The sequence below is a fragment of the Melanerpes formicivorus genome, unplaced genomic scaffold (genome assembly GCF_026170545.1).
Source record: "Melanerpes formicivorus ecotype bairdi unplaced genomic scaffold, bMelFor1.0.p_v2 SCAF_2, whole genome shotgun sequence".
NCBI lineage: Eukaryota > Metazoa > Chordata > Aves > Piciformes > Picidae > Melanerpes > Melanerpes formicivorus.
The window spans coordinates 28,098,770-28,114,608 of NW_027142354.1; the positions used below are offsets into that span (position 1 = coordinate 28,098,770).

The following is a 15,839-nucleotide window of genomic DNA, read 5'->3' on the forward strand; positions in this document are numbered from 1 at the left end:
GCAAAGGCGTAGGGAAGAAATGACTGAAGGGGGAAGGGAGGAAGTGTGGGATGAAAGCGACAAAAACTTAAGTGTGTGTACCTAATAAACAGTACAAGATAAATTCTTCATTATAGCTGAACTAAAGCCATTTTTAAAAATTCTTCTTCCACAGCTTTGGCTGGGAGGGGAGGAAGAAATTAAACATTAGTCTGAATATGCTTTAGATATCAAAAGTTAAAGGGATTTCTATTTCATTTTTTAGTATTTTTTTCTAGCTGAATTGGACTTTACACTGAAACATTTTTATTCAAAAACACCAATATATTTTTTAACCATACAGACATCTGAGGATCATTGAACTGTTTTACTCTCCATACCCCTAAAACCAGCACTGACAGCCCTGGCAGTAAAACAGACTGTTTCTGAAGGACTGCTGTTGTATTGGCGAACATATATTGTTACTCCTAAAACAATGTGCAAATGTTGAAAATGAGACTGCTACTCATCACCACAATGAAAAATGTACATTAAAATGGTAAAACCCAGTTGCTTCTGAAATGAAAAAAAATATCAGGACATTTCCAACAGAAATTGGCTCACTAAAATTAATTCATATCTGAGATGCCAACTAGAAGCAACTGAGAAACTAGTATTTTAGAGCCCAGTAGACATATGGCCAGCACTTTACAAAACTAGCTTCTGCATACATAAAAGTTCACCCAAGTTGGAGCTAATATGTCAGTCACAACATTTCTTTCTGAATGCATCAGAAGTCAATGCTGAGGATTGTGAACTGAGTGATCTGCAGAATGTAGCTGAGTGAGAAGTGAGCAGGCATAAACAGATCAATTTGGGTCAGAGTTCAGTTTCCCAGTGTCAGATCCCATGCAGCCAAGAAAGAGAGAAAACTATTTTTCAGCAGATGCTCCAAGCACCTTGGCTCAAACACTGTAAATAAACTACATACGTGAAGTGGAATTTAAGAGTAAAGAAAACCAAATTTGTAAAGGATATGAGGTATTGCAAAGAGCTGAGCAAAAACATGGAACGATGACCCCCAGGCAATCTGCCAGGGAGCAATGTATGTCATGATGAACTGCAACTTCTGCAGTAGGTCCCACAGCTGGAAAAAAATAGAAAAGAAAAAAGTAAAATACAGTGACTTTTTAGGGAATTGAGATACTTTCAACACAAATATCTGAAAGTGATGCTTTTTAGAACTGTGCCCTGGAATGCACATGAGATAAATTATAGTGTATTATTAGCTTCCACGAGCATTAAGGCCTTGCTTTATTAAGTTACCAAAGTATCTTCCTCATATGAAATTCAAACTTGCAACAAGGTACATCTTTTAACCACCATACTGAGGTAGCTCCCAGATTACCCTTCTTCAAAAGTATGTTTGCTTTCATTAGAAAGTTCTGATATTGCTGCATGTATCACACCACCAGTCAGATGGTTACAGAAAAGGCTCCAGAAGAAAGTGGATACAGTAAAGAGAGGAAACTCCATGTGCAACATGTATGGCTCTGCGCAAGGAAGTCACTCTCTCCAGAACACAATGCTTTTGTTGGTTGAATCAATGGGAGAAGCCATCATTATGTGAGCCTATGTCTAGCATTAACCATGAATTGTAGCTTATTTTCACAATCAAACTATCTTACAAAAACCCTGTTGTATTAATACTAATTTTTATTGTTGTGTCATACATATTGCAAAACACACTAAATTTACTTTTGCTTCCTGTAAAATATGCTTGGTGCTGCAACTCAAAAAATGCAATATTAGAAAACTTAGGTAAGTAAAACTGAAATGAAATAAGAATTAATATTTATTTATTGGGATCCTGTTTAGCAGGTTGGGGAGCTGCTTTGCTTTGCTTAATTTTTATTCATCTGAAATGTCTGAATGATGCTGGAAGAAAAATTGGATCTGATGAAAGATTTAAGAGAAGGGCTGAACAAGCTAATGACTCACATCTGAAACCTCAAAAACACAAAACTGCAGCACAACCCAGAAAAGTTATGCCTGTTACAGAATTAAATTACAAAGCTGTAAATCACTCCAGATGTGCTCAAAGCTCAGGGTTCATCAAAAGGTTTTCAAACCTCAAATAAAATTCTGGGTTTGCATTTGCTGGAAACCAAATCCAGGAGGAGACCCTTCTTTTGGCTTCTTGTTATACTACATCACCTTAATCACTCCTTAAGATGTACATAATCTTGCAAAACAGACAATAGCACCCAAATTCCCAGTTCCTTCTAACAAGTCCTACTACTTCTACACTCAACACTGCTTGAACTTGTTTCTTTCAACACTTCCCTCATGGCTAATGATTCCACTAGACAAGCAATGGGGCTTATTTCCATTTACCAGAACAAGAACCTAAAAAGAATGCTCTAGTGAACATCTCTTCATTTTTAAGACCCTTAAGTCACTGCACCTACAGGCCTGGAAATATATGATTTTCAAGCATTCATTAAGAGTTGTCAAGTGCTTGTATTATCTCTTAAAATACTGCTTCCAGGGCATGCTCTGCAAAACCCCTTAAGGATAACGTGTCATTAGCATTTTACATATCTAAAGTTGACATCACCTAGCAACTATAATAACTCTGTATTATAGTTAAGGAAGAATTTAGAAAGAAGAAACTTGGTTTTACATTTTCTCTTTTTTGTTTTGCTAGAACTATCTGAAAAAAATATTTTCCCTTGTTTGTACCCAACTTACAATAAGCTTTCTTCCCTATCTGACACAGGCACTCCAAGGATTCACAAAGTGCGTTTTAATTTTTTTTTTCTCATAAAAAGAAACTGAAGGTAGAAAAACTGCCTTCATAATAGGGGAAAGCTGATCCACAGAAAGAGTAATTCTAATATATCAGCTACAGTTAACGGCGCTGCAATCTTCAATAATTGTAAACTAAAGAGAAAAACCTTGAACGTCTTTTTCAAATTGTAAGAAAAAACATAGGATCAGAAAGGGTCAGGAAGGCCAAAATCCATTTGGAGTTGAATTCAGGGAAGAAAGTAAAAGGTAAAGGAAGGACTTTTGCAGGTATATGAGTAGCAAATCACAGACTGCGGTGGAAAAACAAGGAGCCATGGCTGAATGGGGCAGGGAACCTGGTGAAAAAGGACATGGAGAAGGCTGAGGTACTCAATTTCTTCTTTGCTTTGGTCTTTGCTGGTAAGCTTTCAGGAATTGCAGGCCTCTGCGACCTGTGTGAAGGCATGGAGAAGTGAAGACACTCTAAGCAGGGAAAGATTAATTAAGGGTACATTTAAGTGAGCTAGACAAAACCAATCCCATAGGATCTGAGAGGACACCTAAGCCCTTCTGTGATTCTGTGAAATATGTAATTTATCACCAGTAGCGTTTAGTTTGAATGAGGGCAATAACTTGCTCCCAAGGGTATGAAGTACATTTTTCAACAGTGCTAGATACAGAGGAGAAACCTTCTCATCTAAAGTGAAAGCATAACAAAAAAAATTAAAAAATATCTGTGCTGAGTTTTAACCTTCTCTTTATAATGATCTCCTTAAACATGTATAAAAGACTAATTTTTATTAAGACTTCTACATGCCAGTTTAGGATGATTTGTAAAAGAATATTTTTAGTAAGCCTACTTTAGTTCTTCAATGTTTTCTACAGTTCCCTAAGAAGAAAAATGATTTATTATTTAGGTGACATAAAGTTCTAATATTCCTAGATATCTTAACTTGCAACACTTTTACCCAGTAAACAGTTTTTAAGTCTTTGATAAAGAGTTTAAGTTATTAGCATTTAAACCAGCACATTCTCACTCCTGTCAAGTTAAAGTGCAGAACATGCATGCATCTTTCATCTTTAGGTGGATGCACAGATTTTTTCATCTTAATTATCCTTATCTCTTCAGAGTTCTGAAGCCTCTACAGACCCCTGGTGCATACACTAGTACTCTATATATCTATAACCAAAGCAAAGGCAAAGACTCACCTTTTTAGGATTTCTTCTAAATCTGGTTATTTTTGCTTAACCAAATTTAAGTAATATTACAAACTAGAAGTTAATGAAAATTAGTTAACATAGGTTAACAAAATTAAATAACTGGGAAGTCTGAAACATCACTTCTCAGTTTGGTAGATTTGAATAAACCAGGTACAGGTTTACATCTGAATTTAAATGACACTGAATGTGTGATGAAGACTACGCCATGCTTTCAGCTTTTGGCAGCCTTTCTATCTGTTTAGCATCTGTTGGGACTCTGTGTGGGCAGACTCCTTGGCAATAGTGGGACTAAACAATGCATAAACATTAACATTTTCTTGCTAAGCTTGAATTTTGCTGCGCTTTAAAAATGTGTGCGTACAAAAATCACTGTCATATACATATGGCTACGTGCTCTATGTGCCACTCAAAACTGAGAGATTAAAAAAAATTCAATGCAGAAAGCAACTATTTCCTGCCTTGAAGAAGCATTTCTTTTTACTCCTGTTCATCTCCTGAGAACTTGAGAGATTTTAAGTCAGTCTCTCTGATTCTAGGGCAAGTACCTAGTTTTTCCATGTTCTGGTCAACAGGTAGCTGCAAGCCCTTGAACCAAATTCTAATTCTAGCTAGTGGTAATTTTACATTTTTTAAGATGTCGAAACAAATTAGGATACATTAAGAAGGAAAAGTTGTGAACATGCATGTGTTTATGAATATGAAATTAAGCTTAGGTAGAATAATTTTATTCTAGCTCATGACTTTGCTTTGTAAACCATTGACTTTCTACTTTTTATTTAACGGCATTTAAAACAAACCTCACCTATGAAATCCTACAAAACAAGATTTACTGGAAATATTAAAGACTTTTAGTGTTTATGTCTTAAGTTATTGTGGCATTCTATTTGTGTATTTGAACAGTACTTTCTTTGAATCTACAACAAACACTTTCCAGCCTGTCTTTATTTGCATTTGCTTACAGACATTTGAAGTCTTTATATTGAGGGATTTCAAGATCATTGTTTAATGCACATAAAACATATGAGAGAGGGTCAAAATATAATCAGCCCAGAGCTCTGATATCAAACCTCGAAGGGTTCTATTCTGAATCACCATGTTCAGCACTCAGCATCAGCAGTGTACAAAACAGGCACGTTTTAAATAGTTTGAGTACTAAGCCTCAGAAGCCTTACATTTGAAGATAAATGTTAAACATCAGGCAGAAGTTTGATGAGGATTATAACAATAAGATCATGACAAAACCTAATGGCCCTGGATCTGCTCATGGCAGATGCTGCTGCTTCCTACACCCTTAGCTGACAGCAAGAGCCCAGGGAAGGAGCCTGTGGTAGTGTAAGAGCCTGTGTTATGGTAAGAAACCATGTCCCATATCTCCCACGGTGGGCAAAAAGGACAAGACAAGAGCTCATCAGCTTAATCTGCAGAAGGCCAGACAAGTGAAACAAATCACCTGGGAGCTGCACTGATCCAGCCTCATCAGGAAAGTCTTCATAGACACAGCCCCTGCCAAGATGCTCTTTCCAGAAATCACCTTTACTAAAAGCAGACATAAAAATTGCAGAGTAAGTTGTGCGCTGAAGTGGCAGTACCTGCATCAACAGATACAGAACACACCTCTATCAGCATGACTGTACAAGAATACAGCTCAGCACATAGCCAGACTGACCCAGTGAGTGGGTGGACATCTTTCTGCACCTTAATGCATTTGTCCCATTCAAAATGAAAAACACAAAGAGAGAGAGAAAAATACAATTTGGGCATAGTGTCAGGAATGAAGTCTGACAAAGAGGTCAGTGACAGAAAGTTGAATGAAAAATTAGTTAAACCATTTCTCCAATATTAAAAAGAAACAACTGGACAGTGCTCAAGAAAATTATGGAGTCTATGGAAAATACCACTGGGATTACCCTGTCAAATATCAGATGTAGCCTTGGGGATTGTACTCAGCAGAAAGTGTCTTTAACAGGGTTTATATGCCAGATATCAAAAGCTGTGGAAACAGCTGTGAGCCAAAAGGGTGCAGCTGATTAAGACACTGGATTTCAGTATGCACAAATGTCAGGAATTGTATTAAAATATGAAATAATGACTTAGTGTCAGAAGCTTTGAAGTGAAACATCAGATTTAGAGAGGGATGAAAAAATCAGAAAGGGGAAGGGGAAAGAGTACAGCTTTTGACTTACAAGTAGCACCTAAACCAATCAATGGGTCATGCCAACTAACCAAGCATTTTATTGCCACATAGGCAATAAAAAGATCCAATAGGTTAATTACTTGATTTCAACAAAGTCCCAGGAAGGTCAATGCACTTGATAGCACTTTCTCATAACATGAAGGAAAGCAAGATGACACGCAGTTTCTTTTCTGTCCAAGGGATTGTTTTGGGGAAGTTGAAAGCCTAGCAGGTTATAACAAACTGACTGACTTCACTGGAGTTCCTTTGACTTAAAGATCATCTTTCATAAATGTGTGACACTGGATACTATGGCAGAAAGAAGTATAAAGAAATATTTAAAAAATTATTAAAAAAGGAAAAAAAGTAGGTTCCATATTAGATGGAAAATGTATTTGGAAAAGAAGAAAAAATATCAGACAAGGAAATTGTATTTTTAAGTGAGCTCAGCAGGGATAAGAGTACTTAAGCAAATGAATTCAGTGTTAATGAAGGCAAATTTAACAAGCTTTGGTTCTTTGACTGTTTTGCCTTATGCTTGAAGACAAATTCAGAGCTCTCAGAGGACTTGACTATATGAAAATATAAGATGATTTCATATTTAGTATTGCTAATTATTTCATACACACACATGAATTAAGAGTCCATTGAACTGCCTCCCAGTAATGTGCAAGCCACTGAAAGATGCAAGAAGCTGTAGTCCCATACATTAAGGTGTTAATGTCTCTAGGTTTTACCATTCGCACCCAGGTGTGTGTAGTAGATGAGTGTGTAAGCTAGTGTTAGGTCTTTCTTTAGGGCTTAAAGGAGGCTACATAGATTTGTCAAAAATACATATTCTGAAGTACAGGCATAATTTCTCACTTGTGCTCTACGGATGAAAGAATTGCTGGTAAAAGAGCCAGTTTACCACAGTTTGGCATACAAAAATCTCCAACATAGTGCTGGTTGCTCCCAGTAGTGAACAGACTGCCACAAACCCCACCCTTTTTATTTTTTCATAGTAGCCATGAGCGTACTACAGCCAGAAGCATCCACATTTTTTGCTCCCTTTCCTCCTGTAGTTTAACATCAGCTCCACCTGAGGTTCTGAAAGTAGTTCATGGAGGCACTATGACCCCTATTCACCAGCAAGATTTTGAGGATGCCCTTGGCACTGGATGAAATGGGAAGCCACATCTTTTAAAAGCATACAAGCAAAAGAGCTGGGGACAAGACTTGCCCGGATCGTGACTGTTAATGCTTAGCCTGTTCTAAACTGATATTCTTGCTCTTTGAATGATCTGCGCTGGCTTCTACTTCACATTTATCAATACCTGTTCAGTCTTGACTTGAGCAGCTGTTACTCCAGACAGCCTTTAAAAGCAGCTCAGAAATCAGCCAAGGAGGGCAGTGCTGGGCACAAGCCTTTATTTACTTTATTATATTTTTCCACCACACTGAAGAAAGCATGAACTAGGTGAGCTACAAGATGCACTTAACCATATACATGGTCTCAGTACTTTGCCAGTAGATATCTGAAGGGTAGAAGAAAGGCCCATCTTTTCATTACTCCCAAAGAGTTTGTTCAAACTGGTTAATATTGCCACATTTTAATTGTATAACAGAAGAATGTCTCAGGTCTTTTCCTACTCTTACAAGTCTAGGAGGAAATCTCTTAAGTCCTGTTATATATTTCATCTTTGCTACGCCTGTGAAGAATATATTCTCAGTTATTTATGGTTTTCCATTTTCAATTGATATGAACATTCCTATCAATCTTCACATTGGCATCATCTCCCAAAACATCCAGGGAGAACAGCTGACTCACTGGAAAAGTTCACATGGTGTCATGAAAACCAAGATGACCATCTTGATTATCCAGTTTCACTTCATGTAGAGTATACATCAGAGTATTACACTCACAGTTTTTGAGTAAGAAGCCAGATATTTTTAAAAGGTGATTCAGCTCTGATTTAAAGAATATAGACAACAGAAGTTTTGGACTGAAGAATCCCAGGCTGTAGCCAAGGACACAAACTGGGCTGGCTAAATGGGAAGTCTTGGCATAAGAGAGAAGGAGAAGTCCTGTTTCACTTGATTGGAAAGCTGCAATCGTTCTTAAAAATAAATAAGAAAGTCTTTCCTAAATGTTTATCTTGCTCCCTTCCCAAGGCAATTTGAAAGACAAAACAGGACACTCTGCATATGCCTAAGCATCTTTCAGCAGTGTTTTCACATTTCACAACTTGTCAAACTGTAAACAGCTAATGATGTTTTTAAAAAGTGAATTAACCATGTCCTGTTAGTTAAGTCTTACAATGCTAGAAAGACCAAAAAAAACCCAACAACAGATTAATGTAAAAAAAATCCTCAGGAATAGAACTGAATAGTCTCTCTTGTCCTCTATGCCACCCCAGTGTGGGTGGCCTGGCTATTTGTAAACAGAGATAGAATCTGTGAATAGCAATCTGGACTTCCATGCCTCAACTTGTTCAGGAATATGGCAATTTGGAGATTCTGGTTTGACTAAATTACATTGAATCAACAGCACAATGGCAAAAATGAAGGAAGCACGATCAGGGAGATATGCAGAAATACTCTACCCAAAATTATTAGCAAAGTTTTGTTCAACATACTCTGGTGAAGAGTCACTAATGCAGTTGTGAATGTCTGCTGAATTTATGAGACTTCTTCCCCAGTGCCTGGCAGAGGAAAACAAATACTTACTATCACAGCGCTTTGAGAGCGCACAAGGTTTTTTTGCGTGGCAGCCGTGCTTACAATTACCATCATTATGATTAAGGCACAGCATTTCTAGTGTTCCCTAATTCAGAGGGTGGTAAGCTGAAATCTTAAATGAGTAAGTAGAAATCGGCCCTAACTGTCTAATAAATTCTGCATACCCAAAGGTGATGTTAACAGAGACTATTTCAGGTTTTCTTTTAAAAAAATAATTGCAGATATAAAAATGATTTAACTACAGACAGAATCTGTGAAAACCCACAAAGGTCTTTAGGAACAGGGGCAGATGCAACTTGCTTAGGGCCTACAGTATGGAGTAAATGCAAATCTCCTTCCTCAAGTGACAACATTCTTTACTAAAGTTCCACAATATTCAGCTAATTAGAGCTCAGAACTTAATTAGGGTAAAGAAAACTTATGTCCCTTGTAATCAAAAATTAATAGAACTTTAATCACATCATCTGCAACGCTATTTTTCAGATTTGCTTTAATGATCATTGTGTAACTGTGCATGTGCTTTTATAATACAAATAATCCAACCTTTTAATTTAAAATTTTTTATATGGAACAAGGTCAAGTCCACTTGATGACATAATGACCTGAAAAATTTCATATATTATCAGAGACGACCAGTAGAAATATATCAGAAAAGGCAACAAAAACAATCACTGGTTATATCTGGACAAACTGTGTATGTTTATGGCAATTGGGGAACAACGAGTTTAAAACCAAAACAAAATGCAAAAAAATTGGTAAAAGCTTGAGGCAAGTCTGTAACACATCATGGTATCAGTTAATCTTGCTTTCTTCAATGAAACTGCAAGACAAGACAGGATCTGATCTGACTGATGCTGAATGTTGGGGGTTTTTAAAGTGAAGTCAACTAGAGCACAATCCAAGAGTTAACAACGTCAGAGAGGAAGGTTAAGGTTAAGGGCAGCATCACAAGGATAAAAGACTGAAAATAGGGAAAGAAAAATGTTAAGGCTGACATTAGGAAAACATTTATTATCATAAGGATGATTAGATAATGGAACAATTTCCCAAAGGAAGTTGTTGAGTCAAACACTAGAGAGGTACTCAAAGGAAACTTAGATAAAAACACCAGGCGATTGATCTGGAGGGCAGCCCTGCACTAATGACCCAAGAGGCTCTTTCCAACTCATTGAGGATTCTCCTCTTGTAAACAGCAATTCTGAACTTTCTATAGCAACATATGAATAAAATAATTGCAAAACATTGCACAAAACCAGAGAGGACATTTAACTGGAACATGAAGGTTTTCAGCTGACAGATTTTTCCCCCTCTAAATCTGTGTCTATATATGCATTCATTACTTTTTAGAAGTCCTACTATATATTGATCAGCACAGCAACACTAAGAACATAAAGCTATGAAAGATATTTTCCAAAGAAATGATGGGAGCTGTAAAACTTGCCTTATGAAAGACGATGGACATCATGAAGAAATCCAGCAAGAAATTTTCAGAAATGTCTCTGTAGTCAAAGCGGAAGAAGATGACAGTAAAGCTCAAAGTAACAAATTGATTAATAGGATTACAGAAGGAGGAACGAAGGAGTTTCATCCCAGCAACTGTTATCAGGATAATATCACAGCTGTAAGAAAGGCAGAAAGAAAAACCTAATCAAGTCAAAGCAATAAAGCATTAAATTACGAAGCTCTTAAATACAAACAGCTGCACCAGATGTGTTCTTAATTCACATGTTTATGTAAGTGTATACATTACTGATTTCTGATATTAATCTTATGTTCTTTTAATAATCATATAGATTTTACCCATGAAAAGCAACACATTTTCCCTCCTCATCACACACTTGTAATCTGCAATGATGGACCTGTGTACTAAAACTAGTAGTACTGACTAAATTTCAGGTTGGGAAGTATGTTGGCTCTCCCATTAATACATTGTTATTTGAAAAACCAAACAACAACAGAAAAATTTTTTAACTACATTACAATAAAAAAACAACCAAAATACTTTCCAATTTTTTTAAATGCCTTGGACCCACTCTAGCTTTTTTTATAGTAGAAATTTCACTTTTCACTTGATGCCACAGTTTGAAACTAGTCTAATTTTACTGTGCACAATGCCAAAACCCTGGACATGAACACCCATAGATGTGAAATGACCATACAGAAAATCAAGAAGTCTGTTTTTTAAAGTGCCTGCTGCTCTATCTCCAGGAAGATACAGTTCCCCTTTTAAGTATTCAGAAAACAAAGTTTTCTGTGTAAGAAAACAAATCACAGTTATATGACAAAGTAGACGGAGGTAACATGTTGGCATCGCTTGCATTTAAAAAAAGGACTCTGGAGAAATATATCTCTGGAGATATTTACAAACTTATGGACCTGAGGCTGTTCACATATTTGAATTTTATTTTTAAGATACTTTACAGAATTAGAAAGATGGTCTTTCTTGGACAGCAACTTTGATCTATTGTTAATACCTGTTAACCCTGTTCTAGGGTTAGAGCCTAGAAATTGTCAGATCATCTGAGAAGACAAACACTCCTGACACAGTACTGGGCTCCAGACCATGAACACTTGCATGGTTCTGTATTTTATCCAACAGCCACTAAAAACCACAGGAACAGGGTCAGGAGCAAGAATTGGAGCACGTGATTCCCCACCACCTTACCACCAAAGCAGAAGGAATCAAACAAACTTTCCACGTAAGTGCTTAACAGTTGGACTCCTATTAAATGAAATGGACAACACCACCTTTTCCATCAAGGTTTTTGAAGTTAAGGCAATCAAAGCAGTATTTCGTTACCTCAATCCTGTTCACACACTGGGGATGCTGCAAAACCAGCTCTCAGCTCAAAACCTTTGGGTTTCTGGGGTCTAGTCAGTGTAAGAGACAAGTGATTTATACAGAAAGCTCTGAGCACGTCCAGAAACATATCTCATGCCTCATGAACCATCAAGTCAAATTCAGGAATATTTAGCGATGTCAGGTACTCTCATGGCTTTCTGGCAGTGCAACATAAATACTTGGACTGATATTTTTCACATTGATGTCCAACAACCGTACTGCATCTATTCCTGAAAAGATAACCCAAAACTAATAGACACATAAAAGTAACTCCTGAATTGAGAGTGAGGTAATCCCTCTTAAGTAAACTAAGCACATCTATTTTCTGGGACATGTATTGGGTTTTTTGATGCTAGTGAAAACAGATGGAAACGTCAATGCATAATGAATGACTCAAAGTGGGACAGGTATTTGCAAAATTCATGGAAGGTTCTCCTGCATCCTGCTGTGAATCAGGAGAATACCTGCTGCCATGACTGACACTTGACAGGCCAGAAAGCTCTAAAGAGGTTTTCATCACTCTAGAAAGGCTCATAAGTCTGTATATTTCTAGGCTGGTTTTATTTTATATGGCATTTGTTCATTATTGTGTATCTTCTGTAACAGAGATGCTGCTTTATTTAAGTGTAGATCATTTTAAAGAATCACCAGGAATCACTGTTGGAATGAAATGCCAAGCTGACCTTATTTCTCATCTTGTCAAAGCTGTTCTTTTCAATTTCCCCCAGGTTTCTGAGTGGAAAACCCAGTGACTAAGATAAATACATTCTGAAGTCACTAGAAGTCATTTCAGCGTGTCCTGTGTGAATCAGCTGGATCCCACATTCTTCAGAAAGAAAAAAATTATTGCAATGTGGAGGAATTTTCACATTGAAAATGTACATGCTATAGAGCAAAAAAACTTCTTCCTCAATGAATCTCTTAAGATGAGGAAAATGTCACCAAAAATTGCAGTTTTAAAAATAATGCTCTCACGGGTAATACAAAATAATTTGCTCATTATCCCTCTTCTTTAAAGATATTGCCACACAAGATGCTCTCCTGGGGCCTTAACTCCCAGCAGAGATAAAATAAGAGGGAGAGAGAAGGGGGGCTTGTTTCTGAAGCCTCTTCAGCAGGTAACAAAGGCAGGCTTTTCAGCTTGTCAGCATGGGTCCCACTAATGACCAGCACATCGGTGTCTGGAAAGCTCAAGAAAAACTCCTGTCTGACTGTGAAGGAGTTGCTCTGCTTCCTCAGGAAGCAAACCACTTCAATCCTTTAAATCTCAAAGCAAGATGAAATTTCTTTTTTAAAACCCCCCAACATTCAAATGCAGAAAAACTCCAAAATCAAATCATACAAAACGTACCACCTCAGACATTTTCAGACAGACTGGGAGAATGCTGCCTTTCCTTCTCTAAGGAATGATGTGGTCTGATTTTTGGGTGGTAACTAAGGCATGTTGAAACAACAGAAAATCGATAGTGATGTACCACAGCAGAGAAAGTACAGCCCTCAGTAAATCGTACATAGAAGGAGCAAGAGAATGCAGTTTCTCTACCAGGCTGTTCAAGAGAAAGAGGTAGTATCTGAAGTTGAATGTTTTGTGTGGGATTTACATGGTAGTTGCAGAGGAAATGTACCAAAAGGGAGCATCAGAGAAGAAGGGATATTGGGAGAGCTAGGCATAGACCTCAGTCACAAGAAAAAGGAGAAAAGACAGGTTTTAAATCCAAGGTGATCACAAAGACACAAGCGAGATGGGGAAAAAAAAGGTTGTCATAGTATTCCCCCACAGGCCAAACAATCAGAGGCAGACAAATGTAATTACTTCCTTTAATCTAGGGTACTGACTCACTACTTCTGAGCACTTGAGGGAGGTGATACTTCAAAGTGCGATCTAGCTTGGAGGAATGACTATGTAAAAATAGCACCTTTCTAACCCTACATATTTGCTCCATGCATGTGTTCAGTCACGTCTGCTAGCTAGTGACAAATGACATTTTGATTACTTTTGAGTTTTCTCAGCCTTGCAGAACCAAACAGAGGGCTATGTGTGAACTCAGTTTCACCCTGGACAACACACCTTTACCTTAGCATCTCCAAGTTCCTTGGGAGAAAAAGGTCAGTGTGGAAACACACAGGCTATCTCTGAGTGAGATATACAGAAGAAGTACACAGGCTATCTCCTGGTAAGACTCCCTCTGGAGAAGTAAGCTGTCTGGGAGGAATATGAAGAAAATTTGACTGAAGTCCTAGTTTCAGCCTCTAAAAACAAGGAACACATTTTCCTTACATTTGTGTAGTCCCTAAAGCTGTGGTGCTCTATAAGAGAAAAGTATAATTAAAATAGCACACAATTTTTACATCAACGTTCTTTTATCTAATATTTAAAGCTAAGAATCTAAATTATGATTAATACTGAGAAGTATTATTAATACTCTTCTGCAGAAGTCTTTCCTGATTCTGGAACCCTCCTTCCTGAACACAGGCTGTTTCTTTGTTTTTATCATCTGCATCACTGTCACTCTGATAAAATGACTGCAGAAACTGCTCACTGGGGATACTGCAGTCACTAAGCATGCTGTATATCTGCAGAAGGCAAGTCACTGACCAGAATATTTACCAGATCAGACTTTGGAATAAAAACTACCTTTCTCAAACCACTCAATGCAGGATTACCAATCATTCTAAACTGTTGAATATTTTATTCAGTCTTGCCTTAATAGACTTGTGTGGTGAAGCTTCCAATACCTCCTTTGGGAGACTATGCCATAGCCTTAAAAATCTTTAGGTAATGCTTCCTGATACCCAGCCTAGATTCTCATTTTCATCTGATTAATTCTAGTTATCCCACTGTGTTTATGCCCATCAAATACCTACAGCCTGGTATAGTATGTCTTGCTTTTAATTGACATTTTGACATTCCACACAATTCTATATATAGCTCTTTAAACTTTATTTCTCAGTGGGGTCATGCCTTAGCATTTCCAAAGGTTTTGTTTTTTCAGCCAGTGATTACTGTATACTGAATAATAATAATGCATGAAAACAAACTGTGGCATGCAACTAAGATACAAATTCCATTTATCAGTCTTCAGTCTCAATCCAAATATTCTACTAATCACATGTTTTGAGTTATAATCTACTTACTGTGTACCAAGTTTCTTGTATTTACTAATAGAGAAAGCATCAATGGTGAGGGCATTCAGTATTATAGCTGGATACAAAATGTATTTCTCAAAGCACTGAAGCCACACATAGAGCCTTTCAAACCACATCAAATGAGCAGCATCTGAAATAGAAATTCAGGTAACAGGTAATTTAACACTGCAATATCATAGAAGAAAAGAGTTAGCTCACATTAATAATCAACTAATTTATGAAACAATGAAATTTGTAATTATTTTGCAATAGAGAAGTAATTTTGTTCTCTGAATTTAGAAAGTGTGTGATTTGCTACTTATAACTGCACTCATGAGGAACACTCAGAAATGAAAAGAGATGGTACATGATAAATGGTAGTTTCTACATAATCTAATTGCTAGTCACTATACTGAATATCACTTTTAAGTGATGCAATGACTCTGGAGAGGACCTTTCTAGCATCCACTCACCTGGTGAATGACCTAGGTAACCTCAGTGAACTCTGTGCATCTCCTTCCCTATCTTCTAGTGACAAAACAATGTTCCTTAGATTGCAAAGTATCACTGCCTTCATTGATAAATGAAGTATCTTTTGACATCTAAAGACTGAAGAATTAACAGGATCTAGAACCCCTAATACACTTAAACCCAGGGAGGCGGTGGAGTCACCATCATTGGAGGTGTTCAGGAGGAGACTTGATGGGGTGCTTGGTGCCATGGTTTAGTTGATTAGGTGGGTTGGATTGGTTGATGGGCTGGACACGATGATCTTGAGGGTCTCTTCCAACCTGGTTTATTCTATGTATTCTATGTATAAACAGCTGTTGGGGATTGTCTCCGTTCTCGTCAAACAGCCATTGCAAAAAGTAACTGCCAGGATCACATCATTCACCACTGAAGATTACCTTTTTACAGTAGACTTTTCTAACAACACCAGTGTTTAATAACAATATTAATCAAGAACCAAATGCTCTGTACAATTCTTGTATGAGAATTTAGGAG

At 37.3% G+C, this 15,839-nt stretch overlaps 1 protein-coding gene across 3 annotated transcripts in view; it reads right to left on the reverse strand.

Annotated features, from left to right (window-relative positions):
• PCNX2 (pecanex 2) overlaps window positions 1-15,839 on the reverse strand; it is a 163,457-nt gene that overhangs the window by 56,767 nt on the left and 90,851 nt on the right. For all 3 annotated transcript variants that reach the window (XM_068154361.1, XM_068154371.1, XM_068154380.1), the window contains exons 20-22: window positions 14,844-14,985; window positions 10,308-10,485; window positions 996-1,105 (exon numbers count right to left, since the gene is read on the reverse strand). In XM_068154361.1, the coding sequence (XP_068010462.1) occupies window positions 996-1,105; window positions 10,308-10,485; window positions 14,844-14,985 (430 nt within the window). The remainder of the gene's footprint in view (window positions 1-995; window positions 1,106-10,307; window positions 10,486-14,843; window positions 14,986-15,839) is intronic.